We start from the raw sequence: 21,399 nt of genomic DNA on the forward strand, positions 1-21,399 counted from the left end.
GGCCCTTAAGGCTAAAAGGATCAGTGGGTATGGAGAGAAAGCAGGAAAGGGGTACTGAGGTGAATGATCAGCCATGATCTTACTGAATGGTGGTGCAGGCTCGAAGGGCCGAATGGCCTACTCCTGCACCTATTTTCTATGTTTCTATGAAACATGTATGACCCTTTAACCTAGATTTCCCAATGAATACACCCGATTTTCAGATCTCTGTCCATTTTAATATGTCCGTCCAATTTTCTGGTGATGGTGGAAGTGCTTGTCCCAAATGATGCAGTAATGATGTGGTGACTTAATTTGTCCTATTTTCTGTCATTAACTTCTCATTTATGCTCGCAGCAAATCACACCGGAACAAAACAAGCTCCCAGCATGATTTTCTGACTTTGTTGGGGGTGGGGGGGTGGTTCTGTTAGCTTTTAAAACTGAATGTTTCTGACATTTAGATATATCATTTAATTGTGGTTTACATTTTTCTTACATTGTTTCATCTCCTCAACCTGGAAATGACTGTACAGTATCAGCAGATGAATGATTAATGGTCTTGTATGACATTCCTCTGTCCCCTTATTTTAGCGAGATGTGTATCTCACTTAAAATAAACTGGTCAACACCTGTGTTAAAATAGCAGAGAAATGTCATATGAGCATGCTAAATGCCCATCCACTAATATCGGCAACATAATTTCTAGATATTTACATTAGTTTATTTGCCAGTATTTACTTTTTTTAAATGTGTTTTCAGGATGTGGATGGCGCTGACAAGGTTGCAATTGTCCATTCCTAATTGCCATGAAAGCATTTAAAGTCAACCAAATATTGCAGGGCTGGTGTGACACGTAGCTCAGACTAGGCAGGAGTGGCAGATTCCCTTCCCTGAAGGACATATTGGAACCAGTTTTTTAAACAACAATCCAGTGGCTTTCATGGTCATTTCTGATGTTAGCCCACCAGTTACCAGATTACCAGGGATAAGGACACTCATTGTTCCAGGTACTTTGGCTATAATCAGATATAGTGAGGGCAGAGCCACCAAGATGGACAACAGGCAATTTTTCTTGAATATATTCTATCTTGCATACTCAACATCATAGTTTATTTTCCACGATTGTTTTGGGAATGTCCAGCATTCCCTGAAGTAGTTAGCCTCCATAGCAAATACTGGCATCCTCTGTCAGCTGGGCATGTATATCGTCTGGCAATGTTTAGATAAGATGACCTCTCCCTGACTGCGCATATTGATGGGATCAGGAGCAGAGGTCGCCCATGGGTGCATCCCGGGAGGCCGGTCCCACAGAATTTCAGCTCTGTGTTGCTTTTGCATGGTTTCCACCTTCAACTTCCTCCCCTACTGAACCCAATACCAACCACATATCATCTATGAACCTGTGAGCATATCAGCTTTCCTCTTCTCCACTTCCTTGATTAGCAAATGGTATTCATAATAATAACCCTGTCTGCATGTCAGAATCTTGATTACTATATACATATTGTTGTACACACAAAAATCATTGCTTGTATTTCACCTCCCATCTCCCTGGGAAATGGAAGCCCTAAAAGTAGTTCACTGCTGTGATGAAAGTGCTATGTAGAAACAAAACTGTTCTTTACCTTTTTAATATAAAGTATTTCACACACATATTAAGTTGGAGTCTAACCAGAATGCATTCTTTATCCCATTGTAGTACAATAAAGAATGACTTGCATTTATATAGAGCCTTTCACGACCACCAAACGTCGCAAAGCACTAACAGCCAATGAAGTACTTTTGAAGTGTAGTCACTGTTGTAATGTAGGAAACGTGGCAGCCAATTTGCACACAAGCAAGCTCCCACAAATAGCAATGTGATAATGACCAAATAATCTGTTTTTAGTGATGTTGATTGAGGGATAAAAATTGGCCAGGACACCGGGGGTAACGTCTCTGCTCTTCCTTGAAATAGTGCTATGGGATCTTTTGTGTCCACTGGAGAGAGTAGATAGGGTCGTGGTTTAACGTCTTATCAGAAAGATAGCAACTCCCACAGTGCAGCACTCCCTCAGTACTGCACAGGGCTGTCAGCCTAGATTTATGTGCTCAAGACTCTGGAGTGTGACTTAAACCCACAACCTTCTGACTCGGAGGCGAGAGTGTTACCCACTGAACCACAACTGATTAGATATGACTGAATAGATTTGTTACTTATGTGTTATGCAACCATTTTGCTCATGTCTGTGTAATATTATGCTAAGACTGTAAGAATGTTCTTTGGTTAGCTTCAGCCTCACAAATGTTAAAACAATGCAAATTTTCCCCAGTCATGGGCTTTTCAGAGATATCAAGGAATTCAATTTAAGATAGTAGATTCAAGTTTACTACATACTGAGGTTTGACTGCCAAAATCTATTATAAGAATCACATGGTAGGGGAAATTATTCTAAAGAGGCAACAAATTTTAATGAACCATTTTTTCATAATAGCAATGCACAGCTGGAATTGAACCCTGGTCAGTCTGAGTCACAATCAAGTTAGAAAAGATTACTTTGCTTTATTTTATGGTCACCATATTTAGCTTCAGTTGTCATTTGAACAACCATAGTAATGTTTTCAATTGTTTGAAATCAAAGGTTAATGGGCAAGTTATTGCATGAATGAATTTTTCCATGTTGTTTATTAAATATTAAATATTTCTCTTCTACCCAGTGACATCATTTAAACTTTACCAGCGTGCTAAGCATGTTTACAGTGAAGCCAAACGAGTTCTACAATTCAAGAGAGTTTGTGACGAGACACCTGCCAATGCATTACAACTGTTGGGAGATCTGATGAATCAAAGCCATGTCAGCTGTAGGGATATGTACGAGTGCAGCTGTCCGCAACTTGATCAGCTGGTGGACATCTGTATGTAAGTTTTCCAAAAAAAAAAGGCTTGGTTAGTTGGTTGTCTGTTAATTATACATAGGAATGTTTTGTTTCACATTTTAAATGATAAAAATCAGGATTTTGTTTATATCCAACAATTCGAGAAACCACAAATAAGGACTCATGTTATCTCCGTTTGTTGGAGAAGAAATTTAGGCACAGGATTCATAGCATGATCTTACAATATGTCTGTTTAGTATCAATGCAACCACAATACTTCAATTATGAAGTCAGCATGAAAACTACTCTTGGAATAAAGGGACTGGTCAGAAAAAGTGTAGAAACACAAGCAGCTCCAATTGAAGGTAATGGGCTGGAATTTGCGAAGGGCATGCACCTAAACCCAGAACTTGCAATCTGTCAAGAATCTTCTTGACAGATCGCATGCATTTCTGGGAAAAGGGCCTTCGTGAAAGGAGAGTTAGGCAATTTGCCCAACTTCTGCTCTGTGAATGCCCGTGAAATCCTTACACCTGGTTTACCAGCGTAAGACATAAAAATACATTTTTTTCATTCATTTAACCATTACAACACATGTAAAATAAGTATTTTAGACCCTTTAAAATATGTACATTTATTTTTCAAAACATTTAATTTTTGTTTTAAATATTTAGTTAAATGCCATTTTGATTAATTTTCAATATGTGATGTTTTAAAAATTATTTCATGTGTGCATGTATTTTGGAAGGTTCCGTACACGGAACCCCATAAGTATGAATGGGGACCCCCTTTCATTGATTGGGCTGGCCCACGTGATCCCTCCAGGGGTGCTTGCGAACCTCATGTACCCCTGGGATACGTGGGCCTCTGCACAGGCTTACGCCTAGAGAGAGGCCCAGGAGTGCAAGTGTCTGAACCTCTGGGCCCATCAGAAAAGTTCGTAGATTTTTTGCAGGTTGGAGGCATCCGCTCGCGGGAAGCCTCCGACCGCAAATTCAGGCCCAATGAGTTTGTGTATTAGGGCTGTGTCAATTTGCCTAGATTAGGTAAAATTTCACCGATTTCCTAAATATTCACAATCTAAGTGGGATATATTTGTCCAAAAATACTTAAAGGGGAAGGAAAGTATAGGGGAATACGTTTTGTTCAAAGTACACCATCTTTACACAGAAAAGTATAATCACACTTTTTCATTGTGTTTAAAAATTGCCAGTTTAATCACTGTCATGAAGACCCTTGGTGCCTCTCTACTTGTTTAGGCTTATTGGGTGACAGAAGTTACGGGAACCACCACATGCAGCCCATGGTGGCTCTGTTGCAGACAGTAGGCACTGCCACTTAAGAGCAACCATTTCGGAGCCATCTGTTCCTGAGAAGCTATGCTACAGGCTAGAAATATAGACTTATAGGGAAATGTGCAGAAGCAACTCTGCTCAGGATTAATAATTAACTCTGAATTGTACACTGAAGTCCCAATCTCATTCATACAGTGAAAATATCAGCAAATCAGCCTGTAGCATAACTTCTCAGTTATACATCTGACAGTTAGGATACGTTAAACAGAATTATATGAAATTCGGAATTATATGAATATCTTAAAGTACAATTATACTACCTAAACATCAGTTACACGCCAGAGACAGGTTCACACTGTTACAGGGTCTTTCTTTCTTCCACATGGCGTTGACTAGGTGTGAAGCAAATAAACTTGGTTTTCACAACTGATCTGGAGAAATTAGTTTTGATCTCCTTATTTAAGGAGGGATATACTTGCATTGGAGGAAGTTCAGAGCAGGTTCACTAGATTGATTCCTGGGATGAAGGGGTTGTCTTATGAGGAAAGGTTGAGCAGGTTGGGCCTGCACATTAGAGTTGAGAAGAATGAGAGGTGAACTTATTGAAACATAAGATTCTGAGGGGGCTTGACAGGGTAGATGTTGAGAGGATGTTTCCCCTCAGGGGGGAATCTAGAACTAGGGGGGGTCATAGTTTCAGAATAAGGGGTCGCCTATTTAAGACAGAGATGAGGAGGAATTTCTTCTCGCAGAGGGTTGTGAATCTTTGGAATTCTCTACCCCAGAGAGAGTTGTGGAAGCAGTCATTGAATGTATTCAACGCTGAAATAGAAAGATTCTTGATTCATGAACTAAGGGGAGTCAAGGGTTATGGGGAACTGGCAGGAAAGTGGAGTTGAGGCCAAGATCCGATCAGCCATGAGCTTATTGAATTGTAGAGCAGGCTCGAGGGGTCGTGTAGCCTACTCCTGCCAGGGCTCAGGAGAGGCAAGGGTTCGGGGCCCAGGAGAGGCGAGGGCCCAGGGGCAGCACGGGCCAGCCCACACTGCGATCTATGGATAATAGGAGCATGCGTGCGCACTAGGTCCGTGCAGCAGAGCTTGGTCTCCAGTCGTCTTGGTTAACCCTTGCGACTGGATCAAGACCTAGCTCTGTCAAGCTCTGTGTGGTGGCTGGTGTGCAACGGCCATCCCACGTTAAAAGAATACACACACAGGCATCTTCCACCCTTCAGCATGTAGTTCAGGAACCCGAGAATGTCAGGTCCCTCATTGAAACACCTGTGAACTCATCCCTTTTTAATGTGGAATCAGATCATCATCAATACGAGGGACTGCCTAATACTATTTCTTATATTCTTATCAGTTTAGTTTCTCTGAAGCACTTCTTACACATCATACTAAATTAGTACTTTAACTCAGTTTTCACGGAGGGTGTGTTAACGGGAATGAACAAGAAGGGTACAAAAGAGGTGAAACAATTGAAAAGGATAATTGTTGATAAAGAAATAGTACTGAAAAGATTGATGGAACTCAAAGTGGAAAAGGCCCTGAATACTCAGAAGATTCAATGAGGAAATAGCAGAGACTCTGGGCCTGAAATTCAGTTCTGTTGGAAAGCTGGTGCTCCCCCACCTTTTTGTGGCCATTTTCATGGCTGGGCCACCCTATATTCAGCTCCAAAAGTGAAAAAATGGGTTCCAGCACGAATGAACCCTTCCAAAGTGGATTTTTCAGCAGCGTGGATGTCTTAATTTGAGTGTTATGACCACTGAGAAATTCAGCATATGGCTAAGGGTTTCTAATGAGCCAGCTGCTCGGCCAGGGATTGCAGAAGGCCCTGAGGGGGGAAGGAGTTTGGAAGGATGGCTGATGTAAGAGGTGCAAGGAGAGCCAACAGGTTCACTGATATGGAGCTGGAGACGGTGTGGAGGACAGAAGAAGAATACTGTTTCCTGACGTAGAGAGACCTGGCAGACCGGCAGTACATAATGCATGGAGGGAGATTGCAGGGGAGGTCCCAGGAGGGTGCTGGCCAGTCTGTACCCGGTCCTAGAAAGACAGCTGTAGGTCCCAGACAACAACCACAGCAGCCTTCCCGGACCCATGATAGAAACATAGAAAATAGATGCAGGAAGTAGGTAATTTGGCCCTTCGAGCCTGCACCACCATTCAATATGATCATGGCTGATCATTCACCTCAGTACCCCTTTCCCGCTTTCTCTCCATACCCCTTGATCCCTTTAGCCGTAAGGGCCATATCTAACTCCCTTTTTAATATATCCAATGAATTGGCATCAGCGACTCTTTGCGGCAGGGGATTCCACAGGTTAACAACTCAGTGAAGAATTTTCTCATCTCAGTCCTAAATGGCCTACCCCTTATCCTGTGTCCCCTGGTTCTGGACTTCCCCAACATCGGGAACATTCTTCCCGCATCTAACCTGTCCCGTCCCATCCCGTCAGAATCTTATACGTTTCTATGAGATCCCCTCTCATCCTTCTAAACTCCAGTGTATAAAGGCCCAGTTGATTCAGTCTCTCCTCATACGTCAGTCCAGCCATCCCTGGAATCAGTCTGGTGAACCTTCGCTGCACTCCCTCAATAGCAAGAACGTCCTTCTTCAGATTAGGAGACCAAAACTAAACACAATATTCCAGGTGAGGCCTCACCAAGGCCCTGTACAATTGCAGTAAGACCTCCCTGCTCCTATACTCAAATCCCCTAATTATGAAGGCCAACATGCCATTTGCCTTCTTCACCGCCTGCTGTACCTGCATGCCAACTTTCAATGACTGATGAACCATGACACCCAGGTCTTGTTGCACCTCCCCTTTTCCTAATCTGCCACCATTCAGATAATATTCTGCCTTCGTGTTTTTGCCACCAAAGTGGATAACCTCACATCTGCCATGCATTTGCCCACTCACCTAACCTGTCCAAATCACCCTGCAGCCTCTTAGCATCCTCCTCGCAGCTCACACCGCCACCCAGTTTAGTGTCATCTATAAACTTGGAGATATTACACTCAGTTCCTTCATCCAAATCGTTTATGTATATTGCAAAGAGCTGGGGTCCCAGCTCTGAGCCCTGCGGCACTCCACTACTCACTGCCTCCCATTCTGAAAAGGACCCGTTTATCCCGACTCTCTGCTTCTTGTCTGCCAACCAATTCTCTATCCACGCCAGTGCATTACCCCCAATACCATGTGCTTTGATTTTGCACACCAATCTCTTATGTGGGACCTTGTCAAAGGCCTTTTGAAAGTCCAAATACACCACATCCACTGGTTCTCCCTTGTCCACTCTACTAGTTACATCCTCAAAAAATTCCAGAAGATTTGTCAAGCATGATTTCCCTTTCATAAATCCATGCTGACTTGGACCAATCCTATCACTGCTCTTCAAATGCGCTGCTATTTCATCCTTAATAATTGATTCCAACATTTTCCCCACAACTGATGTCAGGCTAACCGGTCTATAATTTCCCGTTTTCTCTCTCCCTCCTTTTTTAAAAAGTGGTATTACATTAGCTACTCTCCAGTCCATAGGAACTGATCCAGAGTCGATAGACTGTTGGAAAATGATCACCAATGCATCCACTATTTCTAGGGCCACCTCCTTAAGTACTCTGGGATGCAGACAATCAGGCCCCGGAGATTTGTCGGCCTTCAATCCCATCAATTTCCCCAACACAATTTCCCGCCTAATAAGGATATCCTTCAGTTCCTCCTCCTCACTCGACCCTCAGTTCCCTAGTACATCCGCAAGGTCATTTGTGTCTTCCTTCGTGAAGACAGAACCAAAGTATTTGTTCAATTGGTCTGCCATTTCTTTGTTCCCCATTATAAATTCACCTGAGTCCGACTGCAAGGGACCTACGTTTGTCTTCACTAATCTTTTTCTCTTCACATATCTATAGAAGCTTTTGCAGTCAGTTTTTATGTTCCCGGCAAGCTTCCTCTCGTACTCTATTTTCCCCCTCCTAATTAAACCCTTTGTCCTCCTCTGCTGAATTCTAAATTTCTCCCAGTCCTCAGGTTTGCTGCTTTTTCTGGCCAATTTATATGCCTCTTCCTTGGATCTAACACTATCCTAAATTTCCCTTGTCAGCCACGGTTGAGCCACCTTTGCTATTTTATTTTTACTCCAGACAGGGATGTACAATTGTTGAAGCTCATCCATGTGATCTATAAATGTTTGCCATTGCCTATCCACCGTCAACCCTTTAAGTATCATTTGGCAGTCTATTCTAGCCAATTCACGCCTCATGCCGTCGAAGTTAGCTTTCCTTAAGTTCAGGACCCTAGTTTCTGAATTAACTGTGTCACTCTCCATCTTAATAAAGAATTCTACCATATTATGGTTACTCTTCCCCAAGGGGCCTTGCACAACAAGATTACTAATTAGTCCCTTCTCATCACACATCACCCAGTCTAGGATGGCCAGCTCTCTAGTTGGTTCCTCGACATATTGGTCAAGAAAACCATCCCCAATACACTCCAGGAAATCCTCCTCTACCGCGTTGCTACCAGTTTGGTTAGCCCAATCTATATGTAAATTAAAGTCGCCCATGATAACTGCTGTACCTTTATTGCACACATCCCTTATTCCTTGTTTGATGCTGTCCCCAACCTCACTACTACTGTTTGGTGGCCTGTGCACAACTCCCACCAGTGTTTTCTGCCCTTTGGTATTCCGCAGCTCCACCCATACCGATTCCACATCATCCAAGCCAATGTCCTTCCTTATTATTGCATTAATTTCCTCTTTAACCAGCAACGCCACCCCGCCTCCTTTTCTTCTCTGTCTATCCTTCCTAAATGTTGAATACCCCTGGATGTTGAGTTCCCAGCTTTGGTTACCCTGGAGTCATGTCTCTGTGATGCCACTTACATCATATCCATTAACTGCTATCTGCGCAGTTAATTCGTCCACCTTATTCCAAATACTCCTCGCATTGAGGTACAGAGCTTTCAGGCTTGTCTTTTTAACATGCCCCTTTAGAATTTTGCTGTAATGTGGCCCTTTTTGTTTTTTGCCTTGGGATTCCCTGCCCTCCACTTTTACTATTCTCCTTTCTATCTTTTGCCTCTGTCTCCCTTTTATTTCCCTCTGCCTCTCTGCATAGGTTTCTGTTCCCCTGCCATATTAGTTTAACTCCTCCCCAACAGTACTAGCAAACACTCCCCCTAGGACATTGGTTCCGTTCCTGCCCAGGTGCAGACTGTCCGGTTTGTACTGGTCCCACCTCCCCCAGAACCGGTTCCAATGCCCCAGGAATTTGAATCGCTCCATTCTGCACCACTCCTCAAGCCACGTGTTCATCTGAGCTATCCTGCGATTCCTACTCTGACTAGCACGTGGCACTGGTAGCAATCCTGAGATTACTACTTTTGAGATCTTACTTTTTAATTTAGTTCATGGCTCCTTAAATTCATCTCGTAGGACCTCATCCCATTTTTTACCTATATCGTTGGTACCAATGTGCACCACGACAACTGGCTGTTCACCCTCCCTTTTCAGAATGTCCTGCTCCCGCTCCGAGACATCCTTGACCCTTACATCAGGGAGGCAACATACCATCCTGGAGTCTCGGTTGCGGCTGCAGAAACGCCTATCCAGAACTTAAAGAAGGGTAACTTTGAAGGTATGAGGCGTGAATTGGCTAGGATAGATTGGCGAATGATACTTAACGGGTTGACTGTGGATGGGCAATGGCAGACATTTAGAGACCGCATGGATGAATTACAACAATTGTACATTCCTGTCTGGCGTAAAAATAAAAAAGGGAAGGTGGCTCAACCGTGGCTATCTAGGGAAATCAGGGATAGTATTAAAGCCAAGGAAGTGGCATACAAATTGGCCAGAAATAGCAGCAAACCTGGGGACTGGGAGAAATTTAGAACTCAGCAGAGGAGGACAAAGGGTTTGATTAGGGCAGGGAAAATGGAGTACGAGAAGAAGCTTGCAGGGAACATTAAGGTGGATTGCAAACGTTTCTATAGGTATGTAAAGAGAAAAAGGTTAGTAAAGACAAACGTAGGTCCCCTGCAGTCAGAATCAGGGGAAGTCATAATGGGGAACAAAGAAATGGCAGACCAATTGAACAAGTACTTTGGTTCAGTATTCACTAAGGAGGACACAAACAACCTTCCGGATATAAAAGGGGTTAGAGGGTCTAGTAAGGAGGAGGAACTGAGGGAAATCTTTATTAGTCGGGAAATTGTGTTGGGGAAATTGATGGGATTGAAGGCCGATAAATCCCCAGGGCCTGATGGACTGCATCCCAGAGTACTTAAGGAGGTGGCCTTGGAAATAGCGGATGCATTGACAGTCATTTTCCAACATTCCATTGACTCTGGATCAGTTCCTATCGAGTGGAGGGTAGCCAATGTAACCCCACTTTTTAAAAAAGGAGGGAGAGAGAAAGCAGGGAATTATAGACCAGTCAGCCTGACCTCAGTAGTGGGTAAAATGATGGAATCAATTATTAAGGATGTCATAGCAGCGCATTTGGAAAATGGTGACATGATAGGTCCAAGTCAGCATGGATTTGTGAAAGGGAGATCATGCTTGACAAATCTTCTGGAATTTTTTGAGGATGTTTCCAGTAAAGTGGACAAAGGAGAACCAGTTGATGTGGTATATTTGGACTTTCAGAAGGCTTTCAACAAGGTCCCGCACAGGAGATTAATGTGCAAAGTTAAAGCACATGGGATTGGGGGTAGTGTGCTGACGTGGATTGAGAACTGGTTGTCAGACAGGAAGCAAAGAGTAGGAGTAAATGGGTACTTTTCAGAATGGCAGGCAGTGACTAGTGGGGTACCGCAAGGTTCTGCGCTGGGGCCCCAGCTGTTTACATTGTACATTAATGATTTAGACGAGGGAATTAAATGTAGTATCTCCAAATTTGCGGATGACACTAAGTTGGGTGGCAGTGTGAGCTGCGAGGAGGATGCTATGAGGCTGCAGAGTGACTTGGATAGGTTAGGTGAGTGGGCAAATGCGTGGCAGATGAAGTATAATGTGGATAAATGTGAGGTTATCCACTTTGGTGGTAAAAACAGAGAGACAGACTATTATCTGAATGGTGACAGATTAGGAAGGGGGAAGGTGCAGCGAGACCTGGGTGTCATGGTACATCAGTCATTGAAGGTTGGCATGCAGGTACAGCAGGCGGTTAAGAAAGCAAATGGCATGTTGGCCTTCATAGCGAGGGGATTTGAGTACAGGGGCAGAGAGGTGTTGCTACAGTTGTATAGGGCCTTGGTGAGGCCACACCTGGAGTATTGCGTACAGTTTTGAGGAAGGACGTTCTTGCTATTGAGGGAGTGCAGCGAAGATTCACCAGACTGATTCCTGGGATGGTGGGACTGACCTATCAAGAAAGACTGGATCAACTGGGCTTGTATTCACTGGAGTTCAGAAGAGTGAGAGGGGACCTCATAGAAACGTTTAAAATTCTGACGGGTTTGGACAGGTTGGATGCAGGAAGAATGTTCCCAATGTTGGGGAAGTCCAGAACCAGGGGTCACAGTCTAAGGATAAGGGGTAAGCCATTTAGGACCGAGATGAGGAGAAACTTCTTCACCCAGAGAGTGGTGAACCTGTGGAATTCTCTACCACAGAAAGTAGTTGAGGCCAATTCACTAAATATATTCAAAAGGGAGTTAGATGAAGTCCTTACTACTCGGGGGATCAAGGGGTATGGCGAGAAAGCAGGAAGGGGGTACTGAAGTTTCATGTTCAGCCATGAACTCATTGAATGGCGGTGCAGGCTAGAAGGGCTATTTTCTATGTTTCTATGTTTCTATCTATTCCCCTTACAATAGAATCCCCTACCACTATAGCTCACCCACTCTTTTTTTCCTGCCCTCCTGTGCAGCAGAGCCACCCACGGTTGCCATGAACTTGGCTGCTGCTGCCCTCCCCTGATGAGTCATCCCCCTCAACAGTACCCAAAGCGGTGTATCTGTTTTGCAGGAGGATGACCGCAGTGGACCCCTGCACTACCTTCCTTGCACTGCTCTTCCTGTTGGTCTTCCATTCCCTGTAAAGGCTGTGTACCCTTTACCTGCGGTGAGACCATAGAAACATAGAAAAAGGTGCAGGAGTAGGCCATTCGGCCCTTCGAGCCTGCACCGTCATTCAATGAGTTCATGGCTGAACATGCAAATTCAGTACCCCATTCCTGCTTTCTCGTCATACCCCTTGATCCCCCTGATGGTAAGGACTACATCTAACTCCTTTTTGAATATATTTAGTGAATTGGCCTCAACAACTTTCTATGGTAGAGAATACCACAGGTTCACCACTCTCTGGGTGAAGAAGTTTCTCCTCATCTCGGTCCGAAATGGCTTACCTCTTATCCTTAGACTGTGACCCCTGGTTCTGGACTTCCCCAACATTGGGAACATTCTTCCTGCATCCAACCTGTCCAAACCCGTCAGAATTTTAAACGTTTCTATGAGATTCCCTCTCATTCTTCTGAACTCCAGTGAATACAAGCCCAGTTGATCCAGTCTTTCTTGATATGTCAGTCCCGCCATCCCGGGAATCAGTCTGGTGAACCTTCACTGCACTCCCTCAATAGCAAGAACGTCCTTCCTCAAGTTAGGAGACCTAAACTGTACACAATACTCCAGGTGTGGCCTCACCAAGGCCCTGTACAACTGTAGTAACACATCCCTGCCCCTGTACTCCAATCCCCTCGCTATGAAGGCCAACATGCCATTTGCCTTCTTAACTGCCTGCTGTACCTGCATGCCAACCTTCAGTGACTGATGTACCATGACATCCAGGTCTCGTCGCACCTCCCCTTTTCCTAATCTGTCACCATTCAGATAATAGTCTGTCTCTCTGTTTTTACCACCAATGTGGATAACCTCACATTTATCCACATTATACTTCATCTACCATGCATTTGCCCACTCACCTAACCTATCCAAGTCACTCTGCAGCCTCATAGCATCCTCCTCGCAGCTCTCACTGCCATTCCAACTCGCTAAACGTGCTATTCACATCATTCTCAGCATCGTGCATGCTCCAGAGTGAATCCAGTGCCGCAATGCGGTCTGTCAGGATCTGCAGGTGGATACACTTCCCGCACACGTTGTCGTCGGGGACACCAGAAGCGTCCCTGAGTTCCCACATAGTACAGGAGGAGCATAACACGTGTCCTGCTCTCCTGCCATGACTTAACCCTTGGATTAACCTAATTGAGCAACAACAATGCTAAAGGTTACTTACTGATAAAGAAAAAGAAAAGCCACAGGGATGATAGTTAGGCGTAGTGTTAGGGTAGTCACGCGTAACAGATATTATAGTGAGATGCACAGGGGTGACAAATGATTACAGTGTTGTTATATCCTTTATGTTCTGTTTTTGTAGTGATTTGGATAATTGGATAAATCTGTATTTTTGGCACATGTATTTGTCCAGGTGTTTTATTTGGGAGTGGGCAGTTCTGTGTTAAGGCACTCATTGCGATGGCCATTGAAAGTGGGAGCTGATGGGATTATCTGAAGCAAGCCGCTATGAGATGCAGCTGCACTTCCCATCTGGGGTTGCGATGGGGATGATGCCTCCTAGCTCTGGGGCGATGGGGAGCCTCCTCCTCCTCCTCAGGTGGTACTGCTGGATCGACCTCCAGCGGCTGTCCCCTCATGATGGGCAGGTTATGCAGCATGCAGCAGACCATGACGATTATGGAGACCATTTGAGGAAAGTACTGCAAGGTGCCACCAGAGCAGTCCAGACACTGGAATCTCTGCTTAAGGATGCCTATGCACTGCTCGATGATGTACCTGGTGGTACAATGAGTGTCATTGTATGCATGCTCTGGCACTGTCCTGGGGTTCCGCAGTGGAGTGAGCAGCCAAGTCGACGGGAGATATCCCTTGTCCCCAAGCAGCCAACTGCAATTCTGATCTGTGCCGGTGAAGACGGCAGGCACTCTGGTCTGGCGCAGAATGAACGTATCATGCCTGGGAACCTCGCATCAACTGCCAGGATTCGACGCTGGTGGTCACACATGAGCTGCACATTCAGCGAGTGGAAGCCTTTGCGTTTGACAAAGATCTCGGGGTGATGATGTGGAGCCCTCAACCCAATGTGCGTGCAGTCAATGTTACCCTGCACCCTCGGGAAGCCTGCCATTCAGGCAAATCCGGCCTGCCGCTTTACCTGTTTGTCCCTTGTCATCGGGAAGGAGATGTACTAGACCCTTCTCCTGTACAGTGCATCTATGACCTGCCCGGTGCACTGATGTGTCGAGAATTGGGAGATGTTGCCAATGTCGGCAGTGGCAGACTGGCAAGAACTGGTGGCGTAAAAATTCAAGGCGATTGTGACCTTGGTCTCCATGGTGACGGCGGTCCTGAGCCTTGTTTGTGGCTGCAGATCTTCTCTCAAGACAGTGCAGAGCTCCCAGAGTACATCTGTCCGAAATCATAGCCTTCGCTGGCATTGCTCATCAGTGAGCTGGAGGAAGGAGAACTGAGGTCTGTAGACTCTTTTGAGGATATGGCCTCTTTCCCCCACGTCTGCATTGGTCACCTCCCCAGGTAGCTGCCTGCTGGCCATCTCCCTGGTCTTCCTCATTCTCGGGCTCCTGTGGAGGCTCTTGTTGGAAAGGCTGCTCTCCCAGTATTTGGAGGGAAGTGTGAGGGCAGCATCCCTCACCCTCCTCCTAATGCCATCTCCCTCCTGGCCACTCTCTTGGCCCCTCTGACTACAATCTTTCAAACATCCTCGTGCCTGAGGACTGGAGGATTGCCAATGTTAACACCTCTGTTCATGAAGGGAGAAATGGTAAACCACATAACTACATATCAGTCAGCCTAACCTTGGCAGTCCATAAGCTCCCAGAGGCCGTAATATGAGATAAAACTAATACTTGCCTAGAAGGACGAAGGTTAATTAAGGACAACTAGCATGGATTTATAAAAGCCAAATTGTGTGACAAATTGAGTGAAATTCTTTACGGAAATAATTTGTATTGATAAAGAAAATGCTGTGGAAGTTATAAGAACATAAGAAATAGGAGCAGAAGTCAGCTATCCGGCCCTTTGAGCATGCTCCGCCATTCAATACGATCATGGTTGATCATATACCTCAATTCCATCTTCCCGTACTATCCCCATATCCCTTTGGTTTCCTTAGTATCCAAAAATCTATCAATCTGCCTTGACTATGCTCAATATCTGCAGCTCTCTGGGGTAGAGAATTCCAAAGATTCACAACCCTTTGAGTGAAGAAATGTCTCCTCATCTCAGTCCTAAATGGCCAACCCCTTATTCTGAGACTATGATCCCTAGTTCTAAACTCGCCAGCCAAGTTATGTTTGTGGATTTTCAAAAGGTTCTGCATAGGAGGCTTGTTGATAAAATGAAGGCACAAGGAATTAAAGGGCTATGACAGCAGGGATAGGAAGTTGGTTAAAGAACAGGAAGCGGAACAAAGTGGTTAATAAATGCTTTTTTAGATGGCAAGGATGTAAACAGTGGTGTTTCCCCAAGGGATCAGTGTTTGGACTATCGCACTTTGTATATAAAAATGATCTGCACTTGCGAATAAGAGGCACAATATCAACATTTGAACATGACAGAAAAGCAGTGAACATGGTTAATTCTGAAGAGGATTGCAAGTGACTTCAGGAGGATATGGGCGCATGGGTAGATTAAGCACATGTCCGATGACATTTAATGGAAAGCCTTCAAATTGTATGTTGCAGCTTGAACCTGTGCCCGACTGAGATATGGGATGCAGTACAAAAGCTGTAAGTTTGTGAGGGCTTGGCATAGATGAGTAGTAAATGTCGAACAGATCAACAGGCAATATTTTGTGCATGTACTCTTGGGCTGTTTACCCAATTCATGGCTCTGTCAGTACTCTTATCATTCCAGATTCCTTGAATTCCTGCATCTGTTCCCAGGTCCTGCTCCTAGTGTACACAGCACTGCCCCTGGTCACAACCTGCTGCCAGGAATGTTGCATTGTTGTCTTGCCAAACCTTGCTTATCCATTTTTCCAGCTATAAAAAAGGGTTGGGTATTGTACCACTCCATCATTTGCCCACATAATTAATTTCATGCTTCGATGTTGCAATTTTTTTCACTTTACTTTTGACTGACACTTCTCTCCTGCTCCCTCGTAACCTTAGCAAAGGCCGACGGATATTTAAATTCATTTTGCAACTTTATAAAGGCTGAAATGATGTTTGTTCTCAAATGCAGCACCCCACGGGGTACGTAGCAGACTGGTTATATTACTGGACTAATAATCCAGGGACATGAGTTCAAATCTCACCATGACAGCTGGGGAAATTTAAATTCAGTTAATTAAATAAATCTGGAATTAAAAAAACTAGTATCAGAAATGGTGACCATGAAACTACTGGATTATCATAAAAACCCAAACCCAACTGGTTCACTAATGTCCTTCAGGGAAGGAAGCCTGCTGTCCTTACCCGGTCTGGCCTAGATGTGACTCCAGACCCACAGCAATGTGGTTGATTCTTAACTGCCCTCTGAAATAGCCTAGCGAGCCACTCCGTTGTACCAAACCGCTACGACAAAGGGACTATGGGAGTACCTTCACTAAACGGACTGCAGTGATTCAAAAAGGTGGCTCACTACCACCTTCTCAAGGGCAATTAGGGATGGGCACTAAATGCCAACCTTACCAGCAATGCCCACATTCCATAAACAAAAAGTGTGTACATCCCTTTAAGTTTGATCTGATGGCCTGATTTTGTGCATCTCCCAGCAGTCCAGTTTCCCGGACAAGGCCAGGGTTGGTACTGGCAGCTACAAAAAATGCTTCAAATGAGCTGATCATTCAATATTATAGGCAGTTAGCTCACTGCTCTATTGGCTAGCTTTGCGCCAGCAGCTAGGCCAAAAAGCCTAAACTTAACCGGGACTATAAACTCTTCTTGTCTGACAAGAAAGCACATTTTTCAGACCTGTATGCCAGCCAGCCACACACAGCTTGACAGGGCCACTCTGATTTGTAGTCAGACACTTTCCATCATCCTCTTAAAATGAATTGTTTTAACCATTACTATTTCTAGAAATGTTTACAATTTTGCTACAAATAGCAATCCGAGGAAATTATCCCAACATGTTTACAATGAGATAGAAATTGCAGTCCAGTTCGACCCACGAAACCTTTATGAACCTACTTCCAGGTGCCCAGACCACAGAGTTCTAGTCTCAGGCCTCCAGGCGTACAGCAGTGTAAAGGCCCACGAATCTCAGGGATCACGTGGGCCCGGTCCTCCAATCACAAAGGAGGATTCCATTACAATCATTTACGAAGGGAATTCCCTAATGATATGTAAAGGAATCTCCAAATAATTCTAATATATATATATATGTACTGAATTTCAATTTTATTCATTAGTCCCTTCATTGCACCAACCTCAATTTAAAAAAAAAAATTTGATGAATAATTTTAAACATCTTAATCTGTGCCAATATTTGCATAAACTAATTTAAAGTGTATGTTTATCATTTTCAATTTTACCATTTTTAATTTAGACTTATCTATATCCTTACACTGATGAAAACAGGCCTTACATGTGCTTTTACCAACCTTAAGAGTTTCGTGGGCAATTGCTGGGCACAAAGCCCAACTCTGAGCCAACAATACTGTTTCCATGCGGTTCGGATGATCTGTCAAGGCTTGACAGATTGCAAGTTCCAAATTTTGATCCATTTGGAAGTTGTGGGGCCTTTCAAATGGATTACAACGGTGTACTCTGAGTACGCCATCAGGGAGACCGCAATTCCAGCGCCAATGTCACCAACGCATCACGACCTGAGGAATTCCCACCACCCCGGAAGTCCCCAATTTTTGAATCAGTTACTCCTCCATATATTGAGTTTCTTACCCTCCTTCCTTGATGTGAAAGGAATTGCTGTGTTCAAAATGATTTTGCTTCAGATAACAGTATTGTTTAGGAAAGAAAGCAGTCACAAAGTCAGCTCGAACACTTTATTTTAAAAAAAAGTACCTTTGTCATAAAAATATTTTTTGTCACACACTTACACATACACAAAGGAAAAAAGTAAATGTCAAACAAAAATGCAATAAATAACAGCCATGGACAGGAAGAAGTATTGTTCCTCTTGTTTCATTTCTGAGCAATACTAATTTGGTATCTACGTCAGAAAGAGAGAAAATATGGGCTGTCAAAAAGAAAAGGTTATATTATGGGATGATGCCATTTACTCTTGGAGGATCAGATGTCCTGAAAACCTCTCCCACGGGCTTGAATGCCTGCGGATTATTACTTGACTCAAAGAATGAGGAATACTACACTCTTGAAAAGTAATCTACTTTTTTGAAGCTTTTGTTTCCAGGGACTACAAAACCTAAAAAGTAGCATACCAGACACATGTGTCATTCTAGATTAAAAAGCTTCCTCCACTATCTGGCAGAGTTATTTGCTACATGATCTTGGTAAAAGACAGTTCTGTCCTTAGAAGAAAGTGGAGATGGATTACTAATGGACAAATGTATCTAAATTATTGGATAGCATTTTAAGTTGCTAGTTATTAGATCAAAGCATACGTATTTTATATGTATTTTTCAAAATAAAGCGTACTACCTAAATTATTGGAAAACAGTGAAAAGAGTTTGAAGGGATTAAAGTAATGTTCCCACTGCTGGTGCTGTCTCATTGGCATCTTGCCCCTGATTTTCCATTCCAGTGGGTGGGCATTGCCCTCACACCATTGTGGCACTCCTAATCCTGACCCATTTCATAGGGTTGGAGTAATTTAAACATTGCCAATGGGATTCCTGCCTCTGTTATATAACCCACCTTGAGAAGGAGGGGGGGGGCGGAAATTGTGTAGCAGGATTTGGACACTTACTACGCAAAGTGTGGCTGGGGGTGGGGTTCCGTACTTGCCCCAAAATGCTTTATTTAAAAAAAAATCTCCCTTGATCCTGCCTTAGGCTGTGCAATCACCCTGGAATTAATTGTATAGCTAAGGTGGTCCTTTAAATTGTAAAAGCCCCCCCACTGACAGACACGCATTTGCCGTTGCTAGGGTGTAAATTATAAATTATAGCAAGTATGTCGGATGTTGAATTCCTGACTATAGAATGTGCCCATGTAAATTGGGCTGAAGGGTTTGGGGTTTCCAGCACAGTTTTCTCCGTCTGATTTCCTAGCCTTGCTGCTGGAGTTACATGGGGCGATGTGTCAACTGTCACAGGGTTGGTTCTTCCAATAAAAGTATCAGATGTTGTCTGCTGGTTATCCTGCCGAAGGCAGTAGAAGTTGGTTACCGCCTGTCTTGTGAAGCATACAATGCCCAGGCTCACCATCATGGGGCCGAAATTTACTTTTGCCCGAAACGGGTCTCACCTTCTGCTCCCGAAGTGTTTTTCAGCCGCCAGAGGAGTGGAGACGACGACATGACGCGTGTGCATCACTACGTTTTCCCCTTCACTTAAAGGGGAGAGCCTTCGGCACTTTGAAACTTCGGTTCACTGGGCCACCAGGGAAGATTTTGGCCAGGCTAGTGATCTGACACCCAAGAGGGGGTGCTAGGCTGCCTGTTGTCGGGGGGCATAATTGTCGGCCCGACAAAAAAAAAATGGCGGCCGCGGCAGTGCACCCTCCCCTTGAAGGGGTGCCAGAGTGAAAGCAAGGTGCACTGACAGAAAAAACTGTCGGGGGCACCGCGAATTAAAGATTTTTGCACCTAAATTTCGCGGGATGCGCGATGGATGTGTGGGAGATCAGCGGTGCGCCCTTTGATGACGCACTTAGGACAGTCGACAGTAGCGGGGCTGACATGGGGACTGCCAAAAAAATCCCCGAGCTAAATTTCGCTGGCGGCGGCCATTGGACCGGAAGTCGGTGGCCGCTCGACTCCGCTGCCTGGCCGCCGCTTTCTGCCGGTAAGTGGCCTTTTTGGGGAGCTGACATTCGGCCCCCATGTGTGGTACATTTTAAATGTCACCGGCAACCAAGAATAATGAAGAAAAGTACTATTAGGGGAACAGAAAAAAGCAAAATTGACAGACTAACCCAGCAGCAGATAAAATAAGTAATGCATGAAGCAAAATGTAATTGAAAATGTGACACATACGAACAACTGAAATTATATCTCTCTTTGTAAAGCCTACTTGAGCAGGCCAGGTCCAAGGAAAACCCATGTTCCCATTTTATATGGATGGGTGAGGCACATGGTGTGAGAAGAGCTTCATTTGAACTAGGGAGATTCAGCATAGCACTGGTTTTACCAAATAATTCTATTCAAGTAAGGCCCACGTATGATTATAGCGCAGCCTCATTTTCTCCCTTAAATTGCAGAGGAAAGTTGAGCGTGGTGCAATTCAGGTACACGAGGATGCAGATCAGATTTTATGACCTGTGCCTGCTACCAGTGAGCCTTTGGAAACTGAGACTGCTGTGCCTTAATCTAACCTCAAACAAGCACTCTTTACTGAACCAATTAAATAAATCATAACCTTCCACACTGGCTGTATTTTGTGAATGAGACTTCCATTTAGTAGCTGTTGGAGCCCAGTAGTTACTAGATTTAAACTTCACGTAGGGCCCTTTCAGAAAGCGGAGAAAAAACTTTCCTCCTCTCGGTTTGGAATTGAACCCAGGACCTAAAGGTTAAGGAACAGCATGCTAATCCCATTGTGTTATTCAGTCCTCTGGAATATGGGGATAAGGCTGGAAAGTGGAATTGATGTAGAAGTTCAGCCATGATCTTATTGAATGGCAGAGCAGGCTTGATGGTCCATATGGCTTACTCCTGCTCCTATCTCTTAGGTTCCTATCTCTGTTGAACATGAAGCTGATATTGAGCTCACGAAAGTTACAATGAGCACATTCTAACATAGAGTAAACATTTGTGCTGGCATCTTCCTATTCTTCCTCTTTTCTCAGTTCAGAATTTTGCACCTTACTTTGTCATGTCTAATATGGTTTCATGTCTCGTGGACAAATGGTGGGAGGCGGGAGTCGAGAGAGGCAGCGGCCTATAAAAGGCTCAGCAGTCCGGGGAGCGTGTGGGGGAGGCGGGAGTCGAGAGAGACAGCGGCCTATAAAAGGCTCAGCAGTCCGGGGAGCGTCGAGAGAGGCGGGAGTCGAGAGAGACAGGGGCCTATAAAAGGCTCAGCAGTCCGGGGAGTGTCGAGAGAGGCGGGAGTCGAGAGAGACAGCGGCCTATAAAAGGCTCAGCAGTCCGGGGAGCATCGAGAGAGGCGGGAGTCAAGAGAGACAGC

General features: G+C 44.5%; 2 protein-coding genes across 4 annotated transcripts in view; one reads left to right on the plus strand and one right to left on the minus strand.

Annotated features, from left to right (window-relative positions):
* Window positions 1-21,399, plus strand: part of galk2 (galactokinase 2) — a 166,215-nt gene that overhangs the window by 136,260 nt on the left and 8,556 nt on the right. For both annotated transcript variants that reach the window (XM_070858393.1, XM_070858394.1), the window contains exon 9: window positions 2,679-2,880. In XM_070858393.1, coding sequence (XP_070714494.1) covers window positions 2,679-2,880 — 202 coding nt within the window. The remainder of the gene's footprint in view (window positions 1-2,678; window positions 2,881-21,399) is intronic.
* LOC139227553 (protein FAM227B-like) overlaps window positions 1-21,399 on the minus strand; it is a 408,664-nt gene that overhangs the window by 74,828 nt on the left and 312,437 nt on the right. The window lies entirely within an intron of this gene.

The sequence above is a fragment of the Pristiophorus japonicus genome, chromosome 17 (assembly GCF_044704955.1).
Source record: "Pristiophorus japonicus isolate sPriJap1 chromosome 17, sPriJap1.hap1, whole genome shotgun sequence".
NCBI lineage: Eukaryota > Metazoa > Chordata > Chondrichthyes > Pristiophoridae > Pristiophorus > Pristiophorus japonicus.